Below are 26,231 nucleotides of genomic sequence, written 5' to 3' on the forward strand. Positions count from 1 at the left end.
TCCCTGGCCAGTGCCTTGATGCGGGGCACGCAGTACCTCCGCCAGCTTTAGCTGATCTGAAACGCCATATCTTTGCATGAGCACCTCCCGTCGGGGTATCGTCACAGTCAGGTGAGCCCACTTTTTACTGACCATTGCCTTGTTAAAGAGCCTTCAATCCGTCTTTGGTATTCTTGTATCTCTTTTTCGCCGGCCTCTACGCCTACTAGTGCCCTACGCCCAAAACGCCGCGCCAGTAATGAAGGTGCTTTCAAACAATGAAACAAAACATGTACACAGGCCAACGTTGTCTGCTCCCACGCACCTGTACTCTGTGCCCAAGCCTTCTTCACCGGCTGCTTCTACTGCGCTCATCCGCTGCATAGAGTGCCTTCTTGATGTCCATAAACATATCCTCAATCTCGTACACTTCCTTGCGACTCAACTGGGCTGTCTGTAGAGCGGAAAGGCCAGCCCGCAGCGATGCTATGATGCTAGCAGCTGGGTTTGCTTCGGCCGAAATCCCGGCAACCCATGGGGTTTCTGTAGTGTCCTCCCTGACCACGTTGACTGGATGCTCGTCCACAATCTCGCCTAGATTTCCAACTGCTCCGGGTTCGTGCTTGACCAGGACAACTGAATCAGCACCGTGCCTCTGCTGCGAGTGACTGCCATAGCTATCTTGAGAGGCCTCGGCAAGCAGCTGAGAGTTGACAGCTTCGCTTTCGCTGATATCTGAGCTGTTTGCGTCGCTATACTCAGCTTCGATGTCGGCATTATCCTGCTGAACCGCGAGTGGTGATGAAGTTGCGGGTGCCCCAAGCTCTTGACTAGGCTCCCGTTCCATACTCCCGTCCTCAGCGGCCGAAGAGAATGAAGTATCAAGTGCTGCTAGCGAGGACTCGTCGCTACAGGCCTGACTCCCCAAACCCGCATCTACTTCTGCGTCTTGTCCGGCGAGTTTATGCTTCCGTTTCTTTTGTGTCGAGTCTGCAACTTCCGTCGTCCGCTTCCTCTTTCTCCTAGATCGTCTGAGGGAGCTTTGTGGACTTTCGATCTCCATAGGAGTTGAAGGAATGACCGGTGCAGTGATCTGAGCATGGCGTGGACTCCGGCGAGGAGTGCTCATTTCGGCGTCAGACTCTCCTTTGACCGTGATGCACTCCATCACTGGACCAGTAGTTCTCTTAGCCGCTTGGACCGGCGACAGACTGTCAGGTCGTGGGACTGGGTCACACTTCCGTGAATCAAGCTCGACAATCAAGCGTGCCATGCTGCGCTCCTCGCCCTCACTCAAATCAAAAGACCGAGATACAAGTCCACCATTGGTCGAATTCGTCTCGCTGGACATTGCAAGGTGTGCCTCGTTTTTCTGGATTATCCGTGGGGACTTGTGCTGGGGGCTGGTGAGAGCATCAACAAATTCTTCGTTTTCGTTGTCAGATTTGGGTGAATCCTTGCGCGATCGCGTGCGTCGTCTGTTGGGCGGAGTTGATGGTCGACTCATGACCCGCGCAGATGATTGCCCATCTTGTACCGTTGCCAGCCCGGACGCAGGGAGAGGCACATCGTTGCGAGTAGAGAATTGGTCGGTTGCGAATGCCGGGTCGTCCTGAACAGTTATTTTGCCCTTGGCGGAGTTCATTTGTTCAAGTGTTGGTGAACCCGGCACTGGTGACGATGAGAATTGGAAATCGTCCATGATGCTACTGCTACTGCGGGATCGTGTGCGCATTTCAGGCAGCAAGTTCCGCCGGGGTTCAGGTGGCGAGGACGGTACTTCGTCTAGCCCATAATGATCCTCGATGATGAGTGCAGCTTGTCCCCGACGAGGAGTAGGCGTTGATGACACGAAATCTTCAAAGGCTTGGTTTCGTTCGGGTGTCGCCGCGTGCTCTCGCGCCGCATGATCTACTATTTGCTGTGGTAATTGTGGCTCCAGCTCCAGCGAATCCGCGTTTTGGCCAGCACTCGAGCGCAGCTCAGGAAACAGGACAGACGCATCTCGTTGTCGCTCCCGAATTTCGATCTGTCGCTCGGTCAGATGCTGTGGTTCAACGTCGCCCGAGGGCGAGGACGAATCAATCGCTGCGAAGTGGATCTGAGAGTCGTCGTGGCGAAGTCGTGCATTGCTGACACGCTTCCTTTCTCTTTTCCGCAGCGTGCGTCTCGGTGTGATCGCAGCGCTTCGCGCTGCAGGAAACGATAGTTTAACTGAGCCAACAGGCGATGACGTCCGCGGCGACAGTGCTTTTCCTGACTGTGGCATACCATCGGAGCTCTGCTGTGGCAATGGCGCGATTGCATCAGTGGTGGTGTCCATTTCGATACCACTGTGCTGAGATTCGGGGATGACAAAACTCTCCATGCTATCTGGGTGGTTGGGTATCCGCAGTCCTGGCAAGACAATGTCGGCATATGTATGAACAGCTAGGAGAACATCTTTCAGCTTCTCAGGATAGTCCACTGCTTCCTCGTGCTCGAAAGCCTGGTTCCAAAGTGCTGCTGTAGATTTAACCAGATTGGCATGCTTGCTTCCAAACGCAGCACAGAGAAGAAGCTCGACGGAGGACAACCCTGTTTGTCTGAGACCTTCGGACCCGCCGAAGACGCAGCATACTCGGTCCCATAACGCTTGCACCGCATTATACACCGGCGAAGATTGCTTGCTGTCATACCTACTGTCCGCATCTCGGAGCCAACGCGAGATGCCCGACTGAATCGCAAGGAGGCTACCCAGGGCTAGCTGGGTGTTTGACCGTGCCAAAAATGCTGTAATCTCGCTCAGCATGCGGACCGCCGGCTCCTCGAAGCCTGCAGTATCAACTTTGTTGTAACTACACATCAGGAGGCTGTTAATCAAACGATATAGGTTGTCAAAGGGATCGAGTGAGGCAGAACGTGTCCCAGCAGCTAAGGTGCCCCAGAGTCGTCTTCGAGCGGTCTCAAGAGCCTGACGATCATGGGGCTGCGTCGAGCGGCTGATGAGCTCGCAACCAACATTATGGATGTGATCCGACAGCGACTCGGTACTATGCGAGATGAGATCAACTGCTGCTTTCGCAAGTGGCTCGATAACAGCTACGGCACAGCCCGCAAATCCCGTCTCCTCGACGGCACAGTCAGTGACTGCAGCCAAAAGAGATTGCCAATATGTCCGTTGTAGATTTGGTGTGGCGACCAATCCACGTTCCAGGTGCTTGACAATGCCCCGATATTGATGCCCGATGGCGGGCTCACCGGATGAGGATATGCTTGAGTGACTGTCCTTACTGTTGATGAGCGCAGTCTCAAGAATCCCCGCAATGAATTGCCAGGTCGCTGACACTGAGCTCGACTCCTGAGGTAGAGAGTGCATGAGTTCGTGAGCCAAGTCTCGACGAGCAAATACAGGACGCGTGGCGAAGAATGGAGAGAGGACGGACACGACCATAGTGTGCATGTGCTCATCGTCTGGAATATTTGGCGGCGGCGTCGAAAGTATCCAGAAAAGATGACAAAGGGGCGATTTTGTGCTTGCGTGGCCTTTCACATCTCGGTGAGATGGAGTTGCTGCAGGAACAAACATGTTTTGCTTGCTCATTGAAAGCTGCTTCTCCGTGAAAGGGAGTAGACCGAGGCAACTGAGCATGGCAGTAATGTACTGCTGCACTGCGTTGAGGAAGCGTCGGCTTTGGGCGATGTCCGCATCGTCTAGGCCAGAGGACCAGATCCGTAGAAGAAAGCTGAGTGCGCTACCTATAAACACGGCTGTATCGGTAGACACTTTAACCTCTTTTGAAGAAGCTGCCACAACAGCATTCACAATGGTGCGCCAGAGTTTAGAAGCGTTCGAGTTTGGATCGGAAAGGTTCAGGAAGCTGACCTCCAAAATGGGGGATACGACGAGAAAAACTTTGGCTGCATTCCGACGGATCCATTTGGGATCTAGAGCTGGGAGTTCAGCTGGCGTGACTAGCGCTTTGTCAAAAACGCGATCCTCTTTCCACAAACGGGCCGTCGAGGAATCAAATATCCCTGTCAGTAATGTTGCAGCATGCGTGACATTATCGGTGGTGGTGCCAGATATGTACTTCTCCGGCCCTTTCAATTCGTTCTCGATGGCCCCAAGCTGGTTGACAATCGGTACAATGCAAGTCTTCCAAAGCGTATCGAGATGTGTAGGGTTCGTGTTGGGCTTGAAGGCGTAGTAGTACAGGTTGCAGATACTTCCGAGCACCGTTTGTCTGAGATCCCCTTGCTTCGCTCCGGTGACCTTTCGCCGCAATTGGCTAACAAATGGCTGGCACATTGTGCCAAGCGTCTTGAAGAACGAAGTCTCGTTCTGATGTAAGGTGTACACGAGCCGGTTCCAGGCGAGATTTGCTTCGTGCTTGGTCTGCCAGTCACTAGAGTTGAAGCATTTCTGAATAATGTCAAGCCATGGTACGAAGTACTCCCACCGGTCGACTGGATAGCGGAGCAAAAGCACGACTACGCTCCAAATCTGAGGGACAACGGCCGAGTCTGCTTTGTCCTTCGCCATGGCCTTCAGTCGCTCAATGTAGTATTCGATGTATTTGGTGTCGTCGACAGAGACCTGGAGGATTTCCAGCACTCTTTTAGATAGTTGCTTCTCTTTGCCCAGGGTGAGACAAGTGTCGAAGCCCAAGGCGATGGCTGAGGACCGGATCTCCTTCAAAGTGCTCAGCATGTCGGTGAATAGATCAAGGAGCCAGTCTGAGTGCATCAGCATGTGCTGCCTCGACTGCTTGACGAGCTTGCGATAGATGATGATGCGAGACATTATGATACTCTTGCCCTTGAGGTGATTTTCAATGTTGTGAAGAGCCGATACAAGCCGGCCCACTCGATCCGCCGTCATGACCTTAGGGGAAAACTCCTGCGAAGCAACGACCTGCATCAGGTGACGGACCACATCTTTGGGTACTGATGCGTCCTCGAAGGATCGAATGCAGTGATCGATGATGAACACGCCAAAGTCATTCGTGAGAGTTGAGGCAATGGCAGGGAAATGCTGAAATGTGACGAGCAAAGTAAGGGCATGATTGGTGAGAGACGAATCAATCCCGCCGCCTGAGCTTTTGGTGGTTATGTCACGCTGAATGAATTGCGCGAAGAGGCTCATCTTGTCTTGCAGAGCGATGCGATCGGGAAGGTTATTCGAGACCTTCAAGGCTCGAACCAGCATCATATAAGCATCGACTTTGCAATCTCGATCTGCTCCTGCGAGCTGCTTTATTGTTGACTCCAGCATAGTGGCCAAGTTGGCCCGAGCCCCGTCTGAAGTGTCACCCGCCCCTGGGTCTAAAGGATTTCTTGCCGGGGATGGCTTGAGAATCGACTTCAAAGGTCTGGTTGAGGTTGCAGATGAAGGTAGAGATATTGGGGTCGGTTGCTTAACAACCTCAACATTCTTCTTGTCGGAATATACCGGAGGCTCTTGATAGTCGGCGTGGCCTGTGAAGCCGACTCTTTTGCGTAGACGTTGGGATGTTGGAAGTGAGGAATCGGAGGGAGACACAGGGGAGTGCCCCGGTGGCGTCTGCAGATTGAGCAGCGGATGGAGTGGTCGGGAGTGATTTTGTGCTCTATGCTGCTGCTGCTGAGTCTCGCGTGGTGGTGTGGGCGGTCGAGCAGGCAGTGATTCGAGGCCCCCAGTGGCGGAACCAGGAGGCACGACCATGGCTGCCACAACTCAGCGGCCGCTGTCGAGAGGCCCAAGCTAAAAGCTTCAGACTCTGGAGGCCGAAATCGGTCATACGCCTGTCGAAGTGACTGTGCCTTCGTCCGCGAATTGGCTTGGAATTATTGGACCCCAATGGCGATGGCGTGTGAGAGAGCGAACGTCGAGTGACCCCCAGAAGCGAATGTAGTAGAGGCGTGTGTATGGGCAGTGTCGGCGACTGCGGTGCCCGCTGTGATGATGGGGTCGAAAGCTGCAAAAGAATCTGCAACTGTCAAGTGCAGCTCAGAGCTTTCCTTTCACGAAGGGTGCAGCCTCAATGACAGGCTGGAGCTAATTGGCGGCGGCAAGGGGAGGTTCGGGGTTCGGCCATCGTGATTTGTCAAAATGGGCCATGGGATTGCGAGCCCGACAGGGAGCCGGCTGGCTGGCGCGTCACGGCATGCAGCAGACGCGGAGCAGTCGCGTCGAGCAGCCAGCCACTTTAACGGCCTGGCCTGCGGAAAGCCAGAGTGGAGAGCCTGCTTATGTCATTGCGACCCCGGCACATTTGCACTTGCATCGGAGGAAGAGCCTCCTCACCGCCGGCAGGGCCACGGGCCACCGACCCCACCCCCGCTCTCGAATGGGCCTGCCGGGGATGCCGCCAGCTGTCCTTCCGCCCGCCGGTGACGAAGGGCCCCGATGCACGAATACATAGCCGTGTGTGTATCCCGAGGAAACCATCATTTGCACACCATACGAAACCAGTCAACCTTCAACACATCCAATCATGAAGGCCGTCATCTTCTCCCTCATCGCCTCGGCTGCCATTGGCACCGTCAGCGCCAAAGAGCTCGAGATCAAGGTGACACTCCCTGTCGAGTGCGATCGCCGGACCAAGAGCGGCGACAACATTCAGGTTCACTACCGCGGAACCTTGGCCTCTGATGGTTCCCAGTTCGATGCCAGTCAGTCAAGACCAGCACTCGCTTTGCACGCACGGTTTTGTGCCTAACTTGTTTACAGGCTATGACCGTGGCTCGCCCCTTCCCTTCAAGCTCGGTGCCGGTCGCGTCATCAAGGGTTGGGATGAGGGTCTTTTGGACATGTGCATCGGCGAGAAGAGGTCCGTAGCAGCATTCCCAGGTCCGGCTGCAGCCTGACCTATCATGCCTCCCGTGCTAACACTCGTCATGCTGAACAGACTCTTGACGATTCCCCCCGAGTACGGCTATGGTCAGCGCGCCATGGGACCTATCCCGGCCGGCTCGACTTTGATCTTCGAGACGGAACTCATGGGCATTGATGGTGTTCCCAAGCCTGAGAAGATCGTCACTAAGGCCGCCGAGAGTGCAAGCGAGGTGGTCGAGGAGGCAGAGACCAAGATTGTGGAGAAGGTCGCCAGTGCCGCAAGCGAGGCCGCCGAGGTGATTGGTACCATTGTGGCTGATACCGATGACGGCCAGGAGCATAATGAGCTTTAAGCAAGCACAGCTATCATGCTTTGTTCATTCATCTGCATAAGGCCTATTTTATTGAACCTCTGCCTACGTTGATGCTTGATCCTCGCGAAGTCACCGGGTTTTCAGGCATACAAAAAGTATCGGAAGCGAAGCCCGGCATAATTTATAAATGGTGACTTGTGGAACGGGAAGTAAGCCGACAAGAGAGCGCCACTGCAAATTAAGCACATCAGCTCACCGGCTAGCAGGACCAAGTATCAACGTGCACTCTTGTGAAAATCAAGCCGTTCTTGATTATTTTTCCTCGCCCAAGGGTCATGTGATGCACAGGTGCACGAACAGCATCCGCCTAATCCTACATCTATCGTTATGCATACTTTTGATTGCCTTGGTGCGCACTGATCTTTGATGATGCATCGAACATCATGATACGGGCACCGAGCGAATGACAAGCAGCTGCACGTTGCGTGATGCCAATAACAGCAGGCTTTTGCCATGAGTACAGGCACACCTGCTGTACATAATATCGATGACAAGATCCTACTTGGGCAGGACCGCAGCGACATGAGCCAATGCTCGTTGGCTACGCGATAAGAATGGTGACAAATAGCAATGCAGTACTTGTTCAATTGGCTGGACAAATGCAACCTTCCAAACGGCAGAATGGCTGGGTTGCCAGATGATGAGTGCCTGAAACCGGGAGTGCTCGCCATAAGACCTGGCGAGAGGTCGCCCATGCTAACAAATAGCTACTTTGGCTCAGGTCTTATTTCTTGCAGCTGAACAGTACAACCTAAGCTTAATTACCTTCTGCGTGCCATATGTAGTGTGTGCTCCTCCAGTGGCCATGCTGGGCAAAAGGTTCAGTCCGGCTCGGGTGCTTCCAAGTAGATTTTCCATTGGCCCTGTCTGCCTTTGCATGCCATCTTCTGGACCATTGCATGCCTGTCAAGTTAGCATCATTATGCAGTAATCCTCGTGCTACTGCTGACGCCGGCCACAAAGTACGTACGTAGTGTCTTTGCAATGCGCTTTCTGCTAGGGATCCTGGAAAATGGAACCTTTCCCAGGCTTCGGGGCAAACCTGTGGCGATTAGCTCCACAGGGCGCCGCCATGTGGCTGATCCCTGCGTTTTCCCCCGGCTCCCTCCGCATCCGATTTCCTCTGATCTGGCTCGGCTTCATCCTATCAAATTAGCTTCATCGTCGTATGGTTGGTCACAGACGTCCACACGCGAACACGCGTGGCCAACTTTTGCAACGTTCATGATGTGCTGGGGTACGGCCGGCCCGTCAGAACTGCTGAATACGTGGTACAATAACGATGTCGCCCACGAGTGCGAGCATATCACACCTACACTGATTCGCGTACTGCTAGCCAACTTGATGGGGTTGGTGGCGAGCAACGTCTTCCGAGACCAGGACAAGCCTAAAACTGAGCCGCGCTGATCACCAATGTCTTGTTCAGCGCCTGGAGCCGTCTCATCACGGCACCGGTTGGAGGCTACACGATGTGAGACAGCAAGAAGCGCAATTGCACGGGGCCTGGCCACTCCCAGATTATACAATGGACTGAAGGTGTCGGAGTTGCAGGGATTCTTGTGACACAGGCTTGATCCTCGCAAAAGTGACTTCGTAAAAATATAACTCAAAACGCCGTCCCAACGTGTTACACTTCACAGTGGCGACTGCTATGCCAAGCAGTAGTGAATCAAACATGGTCTGGTTGGCTGGGACAATTATTCCAAGGAGAATCCTTACCCCATGGTCAAGCAAAGTAGCTTGAAATGCAGCATATAGTGAGTCTGAAGATTGATTTGCCGTGGCCTAGAATGAGAACGCCAATGCTGTGAAGAATTCCATGGATCCCTCCGTTGGTGAAATCTTTGGGTGTGGTGCTGAACTTGGTTAAATTATGTCTAGGGGCTGATCTGCCTGGTTGTGATGCTGTGTATAGAGCATCACCCAGCCGAGCCGAACGACAACTTCTTCTGTTTGGGATCTCCCGCTGGCGCAATTCTGGCACGCTTCCTCTTTTCCACGTGCTTCAACCGTTTCGCATCAGATACCTCGCCCACAGGGGTCGGGCTTCGGGCCGACTCAATCTGTACAGTATCTCGAATTGCCTGTCGAGACAGGCACAAGTCTATGTGCTCATTGAATAGTCGTTCATTCGTGCTTTGTGGTCGTCCACAAATAGGGCATTCCCACCAGGTCTCGTCTTCGGGCGGAGTGAGCTTCCTTTTAGGATTTGGAATGATTTCCTTGCCGTGATGACGATAGGGTTCTTCAGCAGCATTTTGCGCACAGTCTGGCTCGAGATTGTAACCACCCGGATTGATCCCACGATCGAGAAGGGCCAGATCTTCCTCGCCCCAACTTTCCCAATCGCCTTCTGCGCCGAACCCGCTCCCCACTAAGTCCTCCACTTTGTCATTCGCCACGTTGTCGTGATTGTTGCTCACCTCGATGGGCCTTGGCGGTCTCAAACCAAAGAACGCCCGAGTATCTGGCTTCTTCATGCTGACTAGGTGTGTACAGCGAAGCCCCATAAGCCGTAGCTTGAATGCAGGGATCTCCTGCTCGAGCTTGGAGAGAATCGGCAGTGAATAGTGATACAGGTCATCAGCCAGGAAAACGGCTTTGGGTGTCGCAACCTGTCGCGTCAAGACCTCATACGTGTGTAATTTGACCTTGAGTACAAGTGTGCGCCCTTTGACTTCTGCGCGCCGCATGTCCTTTTCAAGCTCATCTGCGGTCCAGCGAAGCTTTTCTCGGAGCTGCGCTCCGTCTGACATGTCTCGAAACGTGCTCTCAGTTCCAACACTCTTGCGTTCGTATTCTTCGGCAGGCTGGATGTGGGTACGACCAAGGCCAAGATGAACCATCATCAGAAACTCGTATGTCTTGTCTCCGAATAGCAGTCGCAGGACGTGACGCTGGGCCCATATGTCACCACAAGTCTTGACGTCTATCTCTTGCAGCTCACGCTCGAGAACCCGGCCGATTCCGTTGACCTTTCTCGTGGGCAAATCCCGCATGAAGGTCATGATAGTGTTTCGATCGTTTGGTAGAAGGTACTGCCCGTTAGGCTTGTTCATGTTCGAGCATATCTTGGCGAGCTTTGCGTTTGCGGCGATCCCAGCCGAGACTGTTATGTTGGTTTTCTGGCAGATCTCGTCACGCATCTGCTGCACTGCTGCTTCCGGGCTCAATCGACGATCGGCGCAATATTGAGTGATATTGAGATACGCCTCATCTATGCTCGCGCTTTCGAAACGTGGGTCATAGTCGGCCAGAATCTCGCGTACCTCGCGAGCTTTAGCCGTATATTTATCGAAGTTTGGTCGAATAAGTTCGAGGTTGGGACAAAGTTTCATCGCAACAAACCCAGCCATGCCGCTCCTGCAACCGAATTTGCGGGCCAAATAGTTGCAAGTGGTGAGCACTCCAGCACCAACAGCAAAGGGTACATCTTTGAGCTCAGGCCGATCAAGCTGCTCAACCGCAGCGTAAAAAGCATCGCAATCAACGTGTACGATATGTTGAGAGAGATCACGACTGAGCTCAAGTTGGGCGATGAGGTGATCAGCAGCACGGGCTTCCTTCGTGAGATCGGCTCGTTCTAGCTGGCGCTTCTTATGCAAGATGTTTGTGATTTTCTGCGTCAGGATCTTGTCCTTCTCTTCCTCTCGGTTGAAATATTTGGACCCCTTGGAAGCACTATATATAATTTCTGACACCTGTGTTCCCGCCGCCAGTCAGCTTGGTCATCTCAAGGTGTCGTGCTCGAATTTCAAGCACCTTCGCACCTTAGATTGGTCCACGGCGTCTTGGCCAGCTTTGGTGAGCGACGGCCCCAGGAGATGATACTTCAAGGTTTCATGCTCCTCGCGTGAGAACTGCTGCATGTCGGCCCGATGAATTGCCGAAGGCTGCCCAACGACGCTTGTCTTGACTGTCGTCACATCTCGATCCCGCTCTGAGCACATTGTTATCTACGTGTACTCTGTGCGGCTGAGAAGACATGTGTCGTCGTTTCCTGCGTATTGACAAATCTTGCGGCGAAGTCGCCTCTGCGACACTGAGCAGGCATCAGGCCAGAGGCCAACAATAGAAGCAGGGTGGCGGCGAGGCGGGAGTTCGGCGAGGCGCGTTGGACAGTGCATTCACGTGGTTGTGGGAGAGACCGTGATCACGAAATCACGTGCCGCATCCATTACCTCTGAGAAGTGTGGGGCTTAAGTAAAGGGCGACGCCCATATGAGTCAGCAGCCCTCAAACCTCTCAGGTTGCAGTCCCCACTCACGCAGAACCATGCTGAACGACAAGTCAGGACGGCTGTCTTGCGCTGATAGTTGTAACTTTATGATTCACTTTCAGCATTGCAATGTGAATTATGGGGTCGTCAAATTCACCCTAGACGACCGTCCTCGACTACACGGCCCACTCGCGATAGGCAGTACTGTGATTGAAGGTAAAGCAAACTGAGCTAGCTACCTCCTCCTTCAAGCTGTCAGTATCTACCATATTTCGGGGCGGTGTCCAAGAGGGCGACACTCAGGTTCGGCATTTCGAAGCTGAATACCCCTTCAGCATCTGCAATCAGTGTACTCTTAGTGGTCTCAACCACATTGATGCCTGTCCACGGGTCATTGTATCCGTATGGGTTCTCTGGGCCAGACAGCAGCGTCAGCTCAGCCTGCGTTCCGGCCTGTACCCCCTCGAAGGTGATGCGAACAGGGACATCAGCATTGTCCGTGGAGTTGAACAGAGCGCCTTTGAAGATATGACCCCCCGTGATGTCATTCTTGCCGGTCACGTAGTAAAGGGGTCCAAAGCCGTCCTCGGAAGTGGCAGGCAGAGTTTCTGTGAAGACATGTCCGGCGAAAAGCTGCGAGGTGGCCGAATCAGCCTCATCATTCGTCGCGGATAAGCAGGACTCGGAAGCATACTGACCTCCCAGATGAACCAACTTGTGGATTTCGTAGTAAGCGCCGGATCGGCAGCATGATGTACAATGGTGATAGGCCATTGCCATCTATTCAAATTTCGCAACACAGGGGCCTAGGTTGCCGGAAGGTTTGGCCGTCGTTAGCCTTACACGAGCAAGCTCCTCCCAGGAGAACTTCTCTCAAGAGATCCCTCCCCGGAAACCTCTATTGTGGCATGTTTGCACTTACGTAGGCCGCGCCAATGATACGGTCCTGGTTGCGTTCGTAGCTGATAAGACCCACAGCCTCGGCGACGGAGCCTGACCACCACGGCCATGGCTGCATAGGGCCATCCCAGCTCGTGCCTCCGTTGGGGTGGGTGGCCGCCATCTCACCTATGATGTGAGGAGTTTCGACCTGTACCGAGTCAGTAGTGTGTTCTTGGACAGCTGGTGACATTGACTGCTCACATTGTCGAAACGACCAAATTGTTTGATCAGCGTGTCAGGCTCTGCGTACAAGTGATAATCCCCCGCACCAGGCTTTGGAATGTCATGGCCGTCGAATATTGAGCCAGACGCGATAACCTGAATGTCCGGGTATGCGGCATTGATAGCCTCGAGGAACATCGGGAAGCGGTATTCTTTGTAGGTTTCCCAGCCGGTGGGTCGGCCAGCGAGCCAGTCCTCGTTCCCAATCTCGACATAACGCAGTTTGAAAGGTTTGGGGTGGCCTAATTCGGCGCGACGGGCACCCCATTTTGAGTCGATTGGACCACGGATGAATTCAATCTGATCGAGGGCATCGTCGATAAAAAATTGCAACTGGTCCTCCGGGGTGATATCTCCATTCAGGCTGAGACCAGAGTAGACACCGACCACTGTTGCACGTCGTCTGTCAGTACAACCCAGTCCTCGCCTAGCCCGCTTGCGTGAACCCCAGGGACTTACCGAGTTCCATATCGAGATCCTCTGATAATTCCAGGTATTCCAACAGTCCCAGTCCATGGGTTTGTGGATAGTTCCACACTCCGCCAAACCCAGGACGATCCTTGAGAGGCCCCAGTGAGTCCTTCCAGTCCCACCAGGATGAGTTCGTTTGCCCTTCAAGCATGTTGCCACCAGGAATGCGGAAGAGGGTCTGCAAGCGAGTTGATGTGATGCTATCAGTACTTCGATGACCCAAGCTCATTGCCTGGGCATTGGGAAACTTACAGGGTGCAGGTCTGCTAGAGCCTCTGCGATGTCGATCCGCATGCCATTCTTGCGGCCTTTGAATGTAGGCGGGAACAAACTTATGAGATTGAAGTCTAGAGAACCATCGACCACCTTCTGATATGCTGCGTTAGTTGCTGATGTGGGTGAAACTGGCTTGGCCAAAATGTACATACCGAGGAGTCGAACGTTATGGCCAAGGTATTGTTCGAATTTGGCGCATCTATCTCGGGACGTAGCTCATATGTGTGCTCGGTCCAGTCATCGGGGACGGACTTGGACTGGATTGTGGTTGAACCAAAGATATCACCCGTGATATTTGACCGAAATGAAGCGGTGAACTGGCCGTCATATTGGCCTTTGACCCAGAAGGAGCCGGTGTATTTGTTCGCCTTCTTCACATCCATTCCCCAATAGCCGTCATTGAAAAACCCGGCAGACGCGGCGTAGCCACCGGAGGATGGAGCAACATTGAGCGACGTAGAAAGAGCCTCGGATAAGGGTTTCTCAAGCTTCTTCAAGGAGAGGCTTGCACCTCCGATGCTGTACCATGCGTCGAGTGTAGACGGGAAGCCTTCGCTAGCCTGGAAGGCTCTATTGCGGATGAGCTCAGCATAGAGACCACCATCACCTGAGTTGTTGATGTCCTTTGAGCAGAGTTGGTGAGATCAATTGCCTGAAATCAATCCCCTCGATGGAGCCCTTCCCATTAGGTCGAGATTGATGCTTACCTCGTGGAGAAAGCCGTATTGGTGCCCGTTGGTGGCATTACCCCCATCGGCCTTGACGGTTATATCAATGGCAGAAACGGTGGGCAAGCTTGTCCAGGCAAGCCAAGCGGCCAGCAAGACACTATTGGATGGATGCATTGTGGGCACAAGGCACTCCGCGTGGTGCACAGGTTTCGCTGCTAGATACGGCTCGATCTCAGTGACAGAGATGGCGACATGGCGAGCACTTTATACCCCATCTCGACGACTTCCGCACAGGGTGTGCCATCTTTCTTGATTTGTGGGCACTGCGAGGCACAATTAGCCGCTGCGGAGTGACTGAAAGAAAAGTAGAGAGGCAATTTCGGGGGTCAAGGCCCATGGCTCGCGAGCCAAGGCGGCAAAGATCCATCGTGCGTGAGGGGATCATGGGCGAGGAAGGGGCAAGTAGACCAGCGCGGACGATCTCGCCGGAACCAGGGAGATTAGCTGCAGCTTTCGTTACTCGTCCAGCACTGCTTCTGGTGTCATGCGCGCCTATCAAGAGTCGCGACAGCCCGCGGACCTGCTTGTCTGGGTGTCGTGGCGGGTCCAAGGCGGGCGCGCCTTTGCCGAATGTAACGTCCGGCAGTTGTGGTGAGCCTATGATCGACACCCTCCGCGCGGTAGGTGGTTCCATGTACCAAGCACTCGGCGGTGAGTGTGGCCTCACGCTGCTTCTCCGCCTCCAGCCGCTGGTCTGGGGTGCTCGCTTTTAGCCTGCTGCATCATTTGGGTAACCGGGTATATTGGGCTCCCCCGGACCGGTAGTCGAGATTAGATCATGGCAACATAAATCTGGGGTAAATCGGGGGCGATTTACCGTGGAGCCCACCAATCATGAGCTCTACGCGGGTTGAATTCGGCACCCCTGCAGCACATTCTGGTTCGTGTGGATTTCGTCATCGTTCAATTCGGCAGTCTTTTCGAGCAACGGTGCAGACCAGGAGAGCGCTCTGTACGTACAGATGGTCACTTTGCATGGTCAGAAGCAGAAATTGAAGTGCTAGAAGTTGAGACCAGTCATGATCGTACTGGCCTGTGAAGTAGAATGTGGAGTGTCGGAATGTACAATAGGCAATGATCTCGCAGAGACTGCACATGGGAGCGGCTGAAGCACAAACCCACTTCCTGATACCGAATCCAAAGCGTAGCAGCATATGCACCATATTCGTGGCGACTTTGGTGAGACCCTCCACAAGAATCAAGCGTTAGGCAGGTATAGCTTCAAGCATGCACCGCTCATCTTCTAGATGGCTCGATTTGCACCACACGGGCAAAATGTAAGCAGACACATTCAACGTGGTACCCAGGTACTCTGGCAGGTACTCTGTGATTTCAACTACCCAGGTAGCCATCCAGGTCATGTGGGCTCGCGCTCTCTTGATCTAGGCGCCACCCTCACGCTTAGCGTACTCGTCCTCGATGGCCTCCGCGTATTTCTCATCGGGGGAGCGCGGATCTTCGTGAAGAACTCCCTCCTTCATCAACTTCTCGGGCGACGGTCGATGAGAGATCTTGTCATTGAGCGAGTCTGCACGCATATGCTTGGCAAGCTATAGCGCTCAGTTGTCAGCAAGTATTGAAGATGGTATTTAATTAGTCACCGTGGTTTTCAGGACCAAGGTCAAACGCCGGACAGACAGACTCACCTCCTTCTGCTTTTCCTGCAGACTGGCAGCAGCTGTGGACTCAGGCAATATATTTTCTGTGCTTCCCAGTTAGCAATGAACATGCAGGTAGGAGCCAATGAAGCTTTCGTACTTTCGACGAGCTCAGCACGCTCTGGGCGGAGCTTGAGATGGGTTTCGAGCGAGTTCTTGCGCTCGATGGGTGAAATGGGGGCGTTATCGACTCCAGACATGTTGTCGATGCTGGTCAGTGAGCAGAGCCGCGACTGGCAGAGCAGTAGTGTTGTATTTTAAAGGTCCTCGGATGATTGGAGAGCTCTGAATCTCGAAGTTGTGAAGGAAAGAGTTCAGGAACTGAGCGCGAATGTGCTTCAGGAGGTGTTTTGGAAACCTTGAAAGCTTGGAGCTTGAGCCGTGCGGGGCCCATAACTCGGGGACAGCACTCACAGGCTTGTACCCCAAGATTGCGGGGGCTTGTCGTGCCCACCTGGGCAGCCTTAATGCTCCCCAGTCGGGCACTCTCTCACGGATTACATAATCCAGTATACAGCAATGGAACCTGGGCTGAAACGACCAATGAGTGCCGGGTATGTCCAGCATATCGTGCTCTCGTTCCCCAGCAGTGCGGCGCCTACTGTCGCCGACCAGACCCACCGTCATCTGGGTCCAGCTTCGACACTTGATTTCTCGGGACTGACCCTTGGCAGACCACGATCGCAACTCGCAAGTCCTTCGCACACGTGTGTCCCGACCTTACGCGCCGCCATATTGTCATTACTACCTTCTGTGTCAGCTGAACTTGGTGGTAGTATCATTCATTTGACCACTATCCCTCCACCACGGCCTCCTTGTCGATTGCGCCTGCCTTACCACTCACTGCACCACACTCCCCCCCGAGACCTCGTTCTAAATTCCGCGACCTTCCATCATCGACACGGCAAGCGCGCACCACTTGTCCGCGCGGGAAATATCTGCGAAAGCAAGGCTCACTTCCATATCAAGGGCGGTACACCAGCATTTGGAAGGTTCGCTCGGCAGCATTGCGACAACCGCCGCCATGCTGGACCAAAGGGAGCTCGCCTCGCGCATACAATCCATCCGGAAAGCCAAGGACTCCAATGAGCCTGCTTCAGTGGTCATCGCGGCCTTGGAGGCTCTTAGGAAGGAGGGCAATCCGACCGAGGAAATGATCCGGGTATGCCCTCTTACAATCATGGGTTAGACCCAGCCGGCTAATTCAGATGTTTTCCTTCTCCGTTTAGAACACGAAGGCCGGCATGTTCATCGGCAAGCTCAGAACAGATAGCAACAAAGACATTGCGCGCGCGGCAGCCGAAGTCGTCCAGGCATGGAAAAAGGCTGTCGAAGCAGAGAAGAAGGCCAAGGGTGGCTCCCAAATGGCTAAACTGCAAGGATCTGCGTCTCCTGCGAGTATCAAGTCAGGATCACCTGCACCCAAACCAACTACAGCCAGCAAAAATTCGTATACCGGCGACATTGAGAAGAGACACTACAAGACGGACAAGATTGATATTAACCGGACGGGCTCAACAACCCGGGACAACATTGTTGGTCTTCTCTACAATGGTCTAGCCTATCGATCTCGTGAGGCTGAGGACAACGTCCTTCAGCGCGCCATCGAGGTGGAGAACGCTGCTTACAAGCACTTCAAGGGAGAGACCAAGGACTACAAGGAGAAGATGCGCTCGCTGTTCCAGAACCTGAAGGTCAAGGCCAATGAAAAGCTACGCCTGAATGTCATGACGGGGACCATCTCCGCCGAGCGATTCGTCACCATGAGCTCGAAAGAGCTTCAGTCGGAAGAACAGCGCAAGGCGGATGCTGTTCTCGAGAAGGAGAACATGCGCACAGCCCAGGCAGGCATGCCAGAGAAGAGCATCAGTGACTCTCTGGAGTGTGGCAGTTGCAAACAGAAGAAGGTCGCATACACCCAAGCTCAGACACGCTCGGCTGACGAACCGATGACGACATTCTGCGAATGCATGAATTGCGGGAAACGGTGGAAGGTATGTTGTAAGATCCGGTCATTTTCTTTATGTAATCAGCTTGTTAACTTGCCTGCAGTTCTCTTAACTTTCGCGACCACCTCATCTTGGCAGGGTGGTTGGTCCCACCATCGTCTTCACGGAGCACCTGTCAGGCATCAGCCCCAGCGCACACATGGTTTCCATTTACATCCTGAATTTGGTGTGCTCACCTTACTCACTTGATGCTTCGATCCTCTCCCATCTTCTCCCACAGATCACTGGACGGACCCATCGGCTGGCGTGATTCTGCATTACTAGCTGGAGACAGCTACAAAAGGCTCCCGCGTTCGTGTCCAAATCTCTTTGCTCCGTCTTGCTATGTTGTCGTGAGGAGAGAGACGCACTTTGCGAACAATCCAGGCTCCCCATGGCGACGCGTTGTCGGATGTGGTAGGAGCTTGTGACGTCATCACGTCATTCCCAGCATTGGAGGGCGCACGGAACTCTCACGTGGTTTGGTGGCTCTTATGCATTCAGCAGGCCTTCTTCATGGTCACCGTAGCATACCATGTTCCATAGACGAAGGCAATTTCAGACATGGAGGCTCCCTCGCTATCATACTGCACTAATCGATGAGGTCAGACGTTGCAGAAATCCACAACTGGACATATCCGCCGTTACGGTAATAAGGCCACATCGTTGGGCAAATAATGATAAATTCTTATCATAGTCTATTCTTCCTGCTGTGCACGACGCCGTGCATTTTGCCACGTGCTCAGGGATTGGTGTTTTGCGATTCGAGACGATATCAGCTCGGGGTAGCCAACTGAGTCTGGGCCACAGTAAATTCAGGAGCAAAGTCGGGTCTCATGACGATTTGAGGCCGAGCAGGCTGATCAAGTCCTCCTTTCCAAGAATCTGGACGCCGATGTCTTGCCCGTCGACCTGATCCTGATCTTCAAGCCCCATTTCGGCAACCTTCTTCCAAAATTTGCTCAGGTGACGAGTTCCCGAATCGCACAGCACAGTCACAACCCTGCTACCCTCTGGCAATGAAAGTGCAGTGGACACTGCGGCGACGCAGTTCACTGACGAGCTGCTACCCACAAAAATGCCATCGTTCTCGACCAGCCAGCGTGCCATGGCGCAGGCTTGCTCATCTGTGACCTTCACAGCGTCGTCAATGAGATCCCGGCCTGACTCGAAGTTGTGCGTCACGCGGTTGATCCCAACACCCTCGACGATACTGTCTACTTGGCTTCGGCGACGAGTTCCTTCCTTTTCTGTATTGCTGTACATTACACCATACCGGATTTTGTTGTAGAGACCGCTCCCTTGCGGATCTGCGAGCACGACTTTCAAATTCGTCAGCTTGGCTGACTCTTTTAAATATTTCGCCACACCAGAGATGGTGCCTCCTGTGCCTGCGCCGGCAACGAAGGCATCGATTCGACCTGAGGTCTGAGCAAGAATCTCTGGTCCGGTTGTTTTGAAGTGGGCGGCGAAATTAGCGGGCGATTCGAACTGGTCAGCAAAGAAACCAACACTGCTGTCTGCCTGGGACGCCGTGTGCTCCGCAGCGCGTCTGCGAGCAAGGTTGACGAAATGATCTGGACTGGTAATGGGAGCCACCGGCACGCGCTCAACGATGGCACCAAGGTGGTGGAGCAGGTCCGACTTTTCCATGCTCTGGTCGTCCGGCATGCATATGTGAGCACGGTAGCCCTTGGCACGAGCGAGCGCTGCAAGGGAGATGCCGGTGCTCCCGACTGTACCCTCATATATGGTATCACCTCGGTGTGGCAGCAGGAGCCCGGCAGCCTCAGCTTCTCGAATCATGTTGAGAGCAACTCGATCTTTCGGACTATTCCCCGCCGCATTGAGCAGCTCCGCTTTGGCAAGAATGACACGGCCCGTGGCCAGAGAGAGGCTACGTATCTCGATTAGGGGCGTATTGCCGATGGCTCCCTCAATCCCGCTAACACTTCCGGGCACCATGCCGAGCTGAGCCGACGGTGCAGGTGTGAAGTCATTATCTGGGTCGGACTCGTGATCCTCGAGCTGTACAGGACCCCAGAATAAGCTGGACCGGCGGCGGAGGTCTGACCAGGACGAGGCACCGCGAGGCGGCTTGCGGCGGCGGGCCTGATAGCGGCGTTCGAGGTCCGGGTAGAGATCCTTGAAGCCGAGCGTTAGGACTATGCCGGCAGCAAAGGCAGCAGCCACAGCGGCGGTGCCGTAGGCCCGAGGATGGTCGCTGAGCGACATGCTGCGCGCGGCGAGGTCACCAGTTTAGCAATGGCTTGACGACTCTGCTGCTGTGAAGACACCACCGGGAAATAGAGGCGTTCACAGCGGGGCACGAAGCCTCAAGTGCTGCTGGTGGGTCCCGGGCATGGCGTCGCCGGCGGGATGCGGTGCGGAACGGAGCTCGGGCCACTGAGCACGCGAGCCAAGGACATCACCATGGCGGACCCTTGCGGGACGATCTCGAAACCTCAAAACCTCACTCGCGCATCCCACAATCCTTCTTTTCCACATTCGGCACCCCAGTTGCTCTGTGCTAGTCAGTCCGGACTCCTCATGGACTCGCCTATTCTGGCGCGCGTCTTCCGCCAGCTGTTTCGCCATCATCCGTCGTGTCGCGCCCGCCAGAACCTTGCCGCTCTGTCCTCCTGTATCCGAGATGGTCGCAACCAACCTCGCCGCCACATGGCCTCCAGGCCTCGCCAGACCGTTGCCCGTGGTGCGAAGCCAAAGGCGGCCTCCAATGAAAGCGACTGGCAGCAGCGCACGGAGCTTTTTTCTCTCGACATGGCAGAACAGTACCGCGACTATCCCCTCGTAACCGCCGACGACCTTCGCCGAACCCGCTCGCGACCGCGCCAGGTCAAAATGCTCATGCGTGACTTCATCGAAGACAGCCTTTACAATCCCCACTACGGCTACTTCTCCAAGCAAGTGGTGATATTCTCACCCGGAGAGCCTTTTGACTTCAACTCGCTCCCCAACGAACCTGCATTCCACGCCCAAGTCGGACAGCGCTACACGGAGTTCGAGGACAAGCTTGACGCTGTTGCGCATGATGACACGCGCCAGTTATGGCACACACCAACCGAGCTCTTCCGCCCTTACTATGGCGAGGCCATCGCACGCTACCTCATGTCCAACTACATAATGTCTGGTTATCCATACCACGACCTGATCATCTACGAAATGGGCGCTGGACGCGGCACCCTCATGCTCAACATCCTCGACTATATCCGCGACATGGAGCCCGACATCTACGACCGAACCCAGTACCGTATCATCGAGATCTCGCCCCAACTCGCAGACATGCAGGCAGGACAGCTTTTGACCTCGGCAGCGAGCAAGGGCCATGCGTCCAAGGTTGAAATTATCAACAAATCCATATTTGATTGGAATGACAGGATACCATCGCCGTGCTTCTTTCTGGGCATGGAGGTCTTCGACAACTTTGCCCACGACGCGATCCGGTACGATCTCAAGACAGAGCAACCGCTGCAGGGCACTGTCCTTATCGACGACAAGGGCGATTTTCACGAGTTTTACGAACCTGTGCTCGATCCAGTCGCGGCACGATACCTGCGTGTGCGTAACGCCGCGACAAATGGGCGCTATCCTCTACCATACAGCTCGTCCCGCCTCCTTCGGCAGCTGAAGCAAGCTCGACCCTTTGCGCCAAACCTCAGTGATCCGGAGTATATTCCTACTCGACTGATGCAATTCTTCGATATCCTCGAGCGATATTTCCCTGCTCATCGGCTCTTGACGAGCGATTTCCACACCCTGCCAGACGCCGTTAGAGGTTTGAACAGTCCTGTCGTCCAGACTAGGTACCAGAGGCGCATGGTACCTGTGTCCACGCCCTTGGTAAGTCATTGCTGCCGGACGAAGCCGTCTGCATGCATGTAAGCTGACGGTGATTTCTTCGCTTCCTTGCAGGTACACCAGGGATACTTTGATATCCTCTTTCCAACAGATTTTCGAGTCATGGAGTCAGTCTACCGTGCGATCACGGGCAAGCTGACACGTGTCATGACGCATGAGGATTATTTCCGGGACTGGGCTTATTTAGATGACACGGAGACGCGCAGTGGAGAAAATCCGTTGCTGAATTGGTACAAAAACGCTAGCGTAATGGTGACGATATAGAACAGGTAATCAGAAGTCGCCATTCACCACAAAATATACTCATGGCCGCGTGAGTTCTGTCCTGGCGAACCGATCGCCTCCTTCCAGTCGCAAAGCTGTTGATGTGAGACGGGAGACTTGCTTGACTAGTGAACTATCGTGCTGTGAACTTCGCTTGGTATTGTGCGGGACGAATATGTGGTCCGCTGCGAGAATGATGTCCTTCGTGTTCCTGATGATTGCTGTCGGTCTCAATCAATGCACAGAAGAATGCAGTTTCGCTTGCTGCGTGAACGTGTTGGGGAGTCAATAACTTCCATGGCGCACACGGTATGTGCTAGAACAAAATGTTCCATTTACAGATTGCCTTTACGAGATTCCCGTCACCGCATGCTCGCCACATCTTGAGATGAGCTTGACAGAAAGATTAAACCAAGACTGCATTGTGCCTACTCCAAAACACCCGACGCTAAATGACATCCTGAACGAAAATGCCACAAGTACTGCTAAGGCCCCCTCGCTTTGGCTTCAGCCATGCAGGAAGAACGGCCTGCTCCTGACAATATGGCAGGGATTCTTCTGCTGCATATTCGTGCAGCTCAGGCAGACCCGCTGCTCGTCGAGATTGGTGATGGAGCATTGTCGGCAGACATTCTTGCCGCAACAGGAACAGGCCGCAAGCCCATTAGCAGTGTTGTCCACCAAGAGAAGGTCGCCATCTGTATCCATGCTACTACATATGCTGGGATCATCCCCGCAATCGGCACAGCTCGTCGGGTGGCTGGCCACAAAGGAGAGGACAGTCGTCGGTGCGCTTGGCATGTTGGTAGGTCTCGCACGACTGCTGCCAGGGAGCGTCCAGAAGTTATGCAGAGATCGCTGAGCAGAAGCCAAGGGATGTAATGAGTGGGGCATCTGTTGGGAGCTCTGGTCTGGAGGATGGGTCTGCGGACTTGGGGATGGCGATCGCTGGTGGGCGGCATGAATTTGCTGTGCCGAGTAGAGGAGGTGGAGGGTGTGCTCTGTAGCGACATGTATTAGTTTTACGCCCACTCAAACGTTTAGAGCGCAACCTGGAGAGCTTACGATAGACCTTGTCCTCAGACGGGCGGTTGTCACGATGCCGCTTGAGGGTGCGGCTATTGAGATGTGCTGGTGCCTTGTGGAAGAAGGTTTCGGGCCGTGGAGGAGAGCTGAGAGTGCTGGCCGAAGAGCATGAGAACTCGGAATCGGAGCGCTTGCGCTTCAGAAGCATGGTTGCAAATTGGATTGGCTCGTTATGATGCTGCACAATATATATGCAAAGCCTTCTGTGGCAGGCGGGTGGCTCTTCTTGCTGGCTTGGAAAGGGTTGCGTTGCTGAGGTTTAAGCATTCGCAGCTTGCGTGCATGGGATGGGGCTGGCGCAGCTATTTGAGGCAGCGAACGCACGTCGCGCCAGCTCAAGGCGCGTTAAGTGACTGGCCGGAGACCGCGTCACGATTTCGCGTGGCCATACGACCAGGTGGGGTTCGGGCAGGTACAACGTCCAAATGTACTTCGTGCGTCCAGCCTTGCTCAACGTGACAGGGGTCTGCGAGCACCCGCCGTGAATCCCCACAGGCCTCTCCACAAGGGGGGGGGCGGGTCCTACATAGTAGCCTCATTGACGCTTGGTCGCAGCAAATGGCCATTCACATGCACATGCCATCAGCAACCTATCCAGCCACGTCGTCAACACTGCCAGTACGCTGTTGCCTTCGGCGCTGGTTCTCCCTGCGGCCTTCACGTGTGCCATGATGACTGCAAAGGGTGTCTCTGACAACTATAGTACGATTGAGCCATTCTTTGACAGCATGGCTAGACTCCTCGAGGGTCCGGCTCTGCTTGAGAGCCGACTTCCACATTGAGAAAGTAGGCCAGGCCATGCTCATCCTCTGTTTCTGCGCTATTTTGCATCTGTCAGCCACAGCACGGGCTTATCGCAAATCTGGATGGGCTTCCAAACGGGCAAATTATCCCATTGATTAGCAGGACCGGAAGCTCAGGGCTGCATAAGAACTTCGCCAAGAGCACCTCACTTGCCTGCGATCGATGACTGTCAAGTCCACCTTCAAGCACCCAAACGTTATCAGCAAGAACGCTGTAGCACTAAACAATGCCATCTAGCTGGTCGGCACTAGGATGGCCACAAGATCGTCCTCACTCAGCAGGTCTGGTTTTCACTACCGAAGGTCGGGCGGTGGGAGTTGCGGCGAGAAGCCTGGCTGAGCAAATCGCGCTGTTCTCACGGGCTTGCAAGGCCCTTCGAGATGCTACCGTTACCCAGGGCCAGGGGGTGTGTTAGGGGGGGGGGGGCCTGGCCAAGTTCGAAAGGCTCAATAGGATAATTAAGCATAATCCATTCAAAGCTACCTCAATTGGCGGTCGTGGTCTCGAGGCGCCTGGTTGTGATAGCGCCAAGCGGTCAAAGTTGGGACTGGTTTCCCGTCATTCGTGTTGACAACTATGGCAGATCTCACGGCAGACCGCCAGGCGTCACGTCAAGGCACGTCAAGGCAACGCCTGACTAGTTGGATAACGATGAAGCACTGAGAGGCAAAAGAGACCAAATAACGCGCATCATGCGAGGCGCTGGTGCCGAGGGATGGGTAAGACTACTTTTTTTCAGGCGTCCATTACGGGGAGTCTGTCGGAAGTTTCCCACGCGACGCTTCCGGAGAGATTATACCCTACTGAGAGTGCTCAGAAACATCCACAGAGCATGTAATCAGCAGGCAGCACCAGGAGGCTTTGAATATAGTGATCGCTTGCTCGCATACATGGCCAACCAGGTTCACTACCTCTGTGATCCTGAGCACATAAAGTGACACCGGCAAGACGTGTGCGTGGCTCACTGCAGCTCAGGGCCCATGAGATGAACTTAGAGGCCAAATTTGGAACGTTTGTGGAGCTGGGCCTTGACGCAACCACATCGCTTGCAGAAACTGATACCTTGGAACAGAGAGTCCAGGGCTGGGGATATCATGTGTGCTGATATTGAACTCGACGGGCCGAACGGCAAGAACGCCTGAGAAAACAACGAGCGTCTTCATTCTGTGCCAGACAACAAAAACAACTCGATAAAAAAACACAATGTAGCGTGTCTATTTCTCGATTATGTCCTTGCCAAGTTCGGACAGGGTGAAGCTGGGAAGATGCAAGGGTTCACCACGCAGGCCATCAGCGTCCCAAGTCTAAATCCGTTTGCGGCGACATACTCGGAGCGCTAGTCGTAGCTAGGAGAGACTGCTAGTGATCCTAGAGGAGCTAGCCAGACCAGATTGCACCTGGTATCTCGACTGTCAATACAGGGGCCAGCAACGTCGGCATTTGGATGCGCATACTCTGAGCGAAGCCCAATTGGTTATTTTTTGATGAGTACACTCCAGCCTGAGAATTATAATTGCTAAGGGCCCGATATACAGAATGCTGCACGGAACAACTGAATCACGACCACATATATCGCGGAATGCTTCTCTGGGACCCCCCCTTGTCTGACAGGAAATTCGGCGTCGTCGAATCCCACAGCGAAAACCAAAGCGACCAATGAGCTAAAGTCGATCCTGCTGCAGCTCGAGGATCTAGTCGACGACCAGCATCACGAGCGCTTCACCCAGGCTACAGTAGCGATGGCACTCATGACAAGCAAGCCGGATCGGACCACACAGTTCGAGAGTATTTTGAAGAAGCACGTTCAAGGGGTGCATAGCGGACTACAACTACATAGCTGGATGTATAAACTAAACCAGCCTTCGGATGCTTGCAAAAGTCTTATCTTGCGTAGAAGGGAGGTTTTGTGCACGAAGCACAGATCGCCGCATCGTGTCAACTGTAAGGCATGTACATGGATGGGAATTTATTGGAAAGAGACCAACGGTGAGAACATTGCGCGAGATTCCGCGGCCTCGGTGGCGCAGGAGGTTGGAGACTTGGACACGGACGGCTATTGTCACGGGTCAGGAATCACTCACGGGGGTGTATTGGGAATAGGCTGGTAGCCCTCAAGCCATTGGAGCAAGATCGGCTTTAATCGCACTCCGTTCTGACGATGGAGTGGCCTGTACAAGGTAAGGATCCATCAGCCGAGAACGAAGAGGCTGGCAAAGCCACTGGGCGACAGGCAGTGTCCAACCCACCAGCAGACTCTAGTGCTGTCGAATGTCATGCTGTGGAATCGACACTACCAACGACGGGCCGGACTGCGACTTGAATGAGGTGTACAGAATGGCGGGGAGTTGTAAATGCCAGCAACGGGTGTTAGTTCGATAGACTCGAGCTTTGCTCTCCACACATGCTGCTTTTATATCGTTCTGTGCGCCGACTGCTACATGGAAAAGAAGCAGAGATCAGCACCGAAAAGATAATCAATAACTTTGAACGGGGTTCATGCGTTTAGAACGGATCAGTGGAGGGATAGGGGTTGAAGACG

General features: G+C 54.0%; 11 protein-coding genes across 11 annotated transcripts; 4 read left to right on the forward strand and 7 right to left on the reverse strand.

Moving 5' to 3' along the window:
- Positions 1–2: 2 nt before the first annotated feature.
- B0I36DRAFT_433012 (Rap1-interacting factor 1 N terminal-domain-containing protein) lies at positions 3–5,991 on the reverse strand. Its single transcript, XM_046162650.1, has 2 exons — positions 133–5,991; positions 3–56 (listed from the first exon to the last, which is right to left on the reverse strand). The coding sequence occupies exon 1, from the start codon at positions 5,663–5,665 to the stop codon at positions 329–331; it is 5,337 nt and encodes a 1,778-aa protein (XP_046010622.1). The 5' UTR covers positions 5,666–5,991; the 3' UTR covers positions 3–56; positions 133–328.
- Positions 5,992–6,437: 446 nt separating this feature from the next.
- B0I36DRAFT_351305 (FKBP-type peptidyl-prolyl cis-trans isomerase) lies at positions 6,438–7,131 on the forward strand (the record flags this gene model as incomplete). Its single annotated transcript, XM_046156999.1, has 3 exons — positions 6,438–6,615; positions 6,674–6,773; positions 6,852–7,131. 3 exons carry the CDS (start codon positions 6,438–6,440, stop codon positions 7,129–7,131), a joined length of 558 nt encoding a protein of 185 aa, XP_046010623.1.
- A 112-nt stretch (positions 7,132–7,243) lies between these two features.
- On the reverse strand, positions 7,244–7,745 carry B0I36DRAFT_144005 (uncharacterized protein). The gene has a single exon (XM_046148417.1). The coding sequence runs from the start codon at positions 7,674–7,676 to the stop codon at positions 7,368–7,370; it is 309 nt and encodes a 102-aa protein (XP_046010624.1). The 5' UTR covers positions 7,677–7,745; the 3' UTR covers positions 7,244–7,367.
- Positions 7,746–7,991: 246 nt separating this feature from the next.
- B0I36DRAFT_144010 (uncharacterized protein) lies at positions 7,992–8,614 on the forward strand. Its single transcript, XM_046148418.1, has one exon. The coding sequence runs from the start codon at positions 8,137–8,139 to the stop codon at positions 8,557–8,559; it is 423 nt and encodes a 140-aa protein (XP_046010625.1). The 5' UTR covers positions 7,992–8,136; the 3' UTR covers positions 8,560–8,614.
- Positions 8,615–8,778: 164 nt separating this feature from the next.
- On the reverse strand, positions 8,779–11,293 carry B0I36DRAFT_144018 (uncharacterized protein). The gene is made up of 3 exons (XM_046148419.1): positions 10,923–11,293; positions 8,872–10,853; positions 8,779–8,798 (listed from the first exon to the last, which is right to left on the reverse strand). The coding sequence occupies exons 1-2, from the start codon at positions 11,100–11,102 to the stop codon at positions 9,072–9,074; spliced, it is 1,962 nt and encodes a 653-aa protein (XP_046010626.1). The 5' UTR covers positions 11,103–11,293; the 3' UTR covers positions 8,779–8,798; positions 8,872–9,071.
- Positions 11,294–11,626: 333 nt separating this feature from the next.
- B0I36DRAFT_375507 (alpha-L-arabinofuranosidase) lies at positions 11,627–14,127 on the reverse strand (the record flags this gene model as incomplete). Its single annotated transcript, XM_046160373.1, has 8 exons — positions 11,627–12,004; positions 12,070–12,177; positions 12,294–12,461; positions 12,515–12,924; positions 12,995–13,184; positions 13,259–13,372; positions 13,435–13,905; positions 13,990–14,127. The coding sequence occupies 8 exons, from the start codon at positions 14,125–14,127 to the stop codon at positions 11,627–11,629; spliced, it is 1,977 nt and encodes a 658-aa protein (XP_046010627.1).
- Positions 14,128–14,908: 781 nt separating this feature from the next.
- On the reverse strand, positions 14,909–16,047 carry B0I36DRAFT_385772 (RPEL repeat protein). Its single transcript, XM_046161081.1, has 3 exons — positions 15,772–16,047; positions 15,660–15,715; positions 14,909–15,563 (listed from the first exon to the last, which is right to left on the reverse strand). Exons 1-3 carry the CDS (start codon positions 15,869–15,871, stop codon positions 15,396–15,398), a joined length of 324 nt encoding a protein of 107 aa, XP_046010628.1. The 5' UTR covers positions 15,872–16,047; the 3' UTR covers positions 14,909–15,395.
- A 648-nt stretch (positions 16,048–16,695) lies between these two features.
- B0I36DRAFT_364976 (transcription factor S-II, central domain-containing protein) lies at positions 16,696–17,732 on the forward strand (the record flags this gene model as incomplete). Its single annotated transcript, XM_046159068.1, has 3 exons — positions 16,696–16,833; positions 16,901–17,665; positions 17,724–17,732. 3 exons carry the CDS (start codon positions 16,696–16,698, stop codon positions 17,730–17,732), a joined length of 912 nt encoding a protein of 303 aa, XP_046010629.1.
- A 617-nt stretch (positions 17,733–18,349) lies between these two features.
- On the reverse strand, positions 18,350–19,939 carry B0I36DRAFT_328000 (tryptophan synthase beta subunit-like PLP-dependent enzyme). Its single transcript, XM_046154538.1, has one exon. It carries the CDS (start codon positions 19,892–19,894, stop codon positions 18,494–18,496), a length of 1,401 nt encoding a protein of 466 aa, XP_046010630.1. The 5' UTR covers positions 19,895–19,939; the 3' UTR covers positions 18,350–18,493.
- A 270-nt stretch (positions 19,940–20,209) lies between these two features.
- Positions 20,210–21,802, forward strand: B0I36DRAFT_246538 (S-adenosyl-L-methionine-dependent methyltransferase; the record flags this gene model as incomplete). Its single annotated transcript, XM_046150236.1, has 2 exons — positions 20,210–21,520; positions 21,593–21,802. The coding sequence occupies 2 exons, from the start codon at positions 20,210–20,212 to the stop codon at positions 21,800–21,802; spliced, it is 1,521 nt and encodes a 506-aa protein (XP_046010631.1).
- Positions 21,803–22,309: 507 nt separating this feature from the next.
- Positions 22,310–23,036, reverse strand: B0I36DRAFT_364979 (uncharacterized protein; the record flags this gene model as incomplete). Its single annotated transcript, XM_046159069.1, has 2 exons — positions 22,310–22,803; positions 22,868–23,036. 2 exons carry the CDS (start codon positions 23,034–23,036, stop codon positions 22,310–22,312), a joined length of 663 nt encoding a protein of 220 aa, XP_046010632.1.
- Positions 23,037–26,231: the final 3,195 nt, after the last annotated feature.

The sequence above is a fragment of the Microdochium trichocladiopsis genome (genome assembly GCF_020744255.1).
Source record: "Microdochium trichocladiopsis strain MPI-CAGE-CH-0230 chromosome Unknown B0I36scaffold_7, whole genome shotgun sequence".
Lineage (NCBI taxonomy): Eukaryota > Fungi > Ascomycota > Sordariomycetes > Xylariales > Microdochiaceae > Microdochium > Microdochium trichocladiopsis.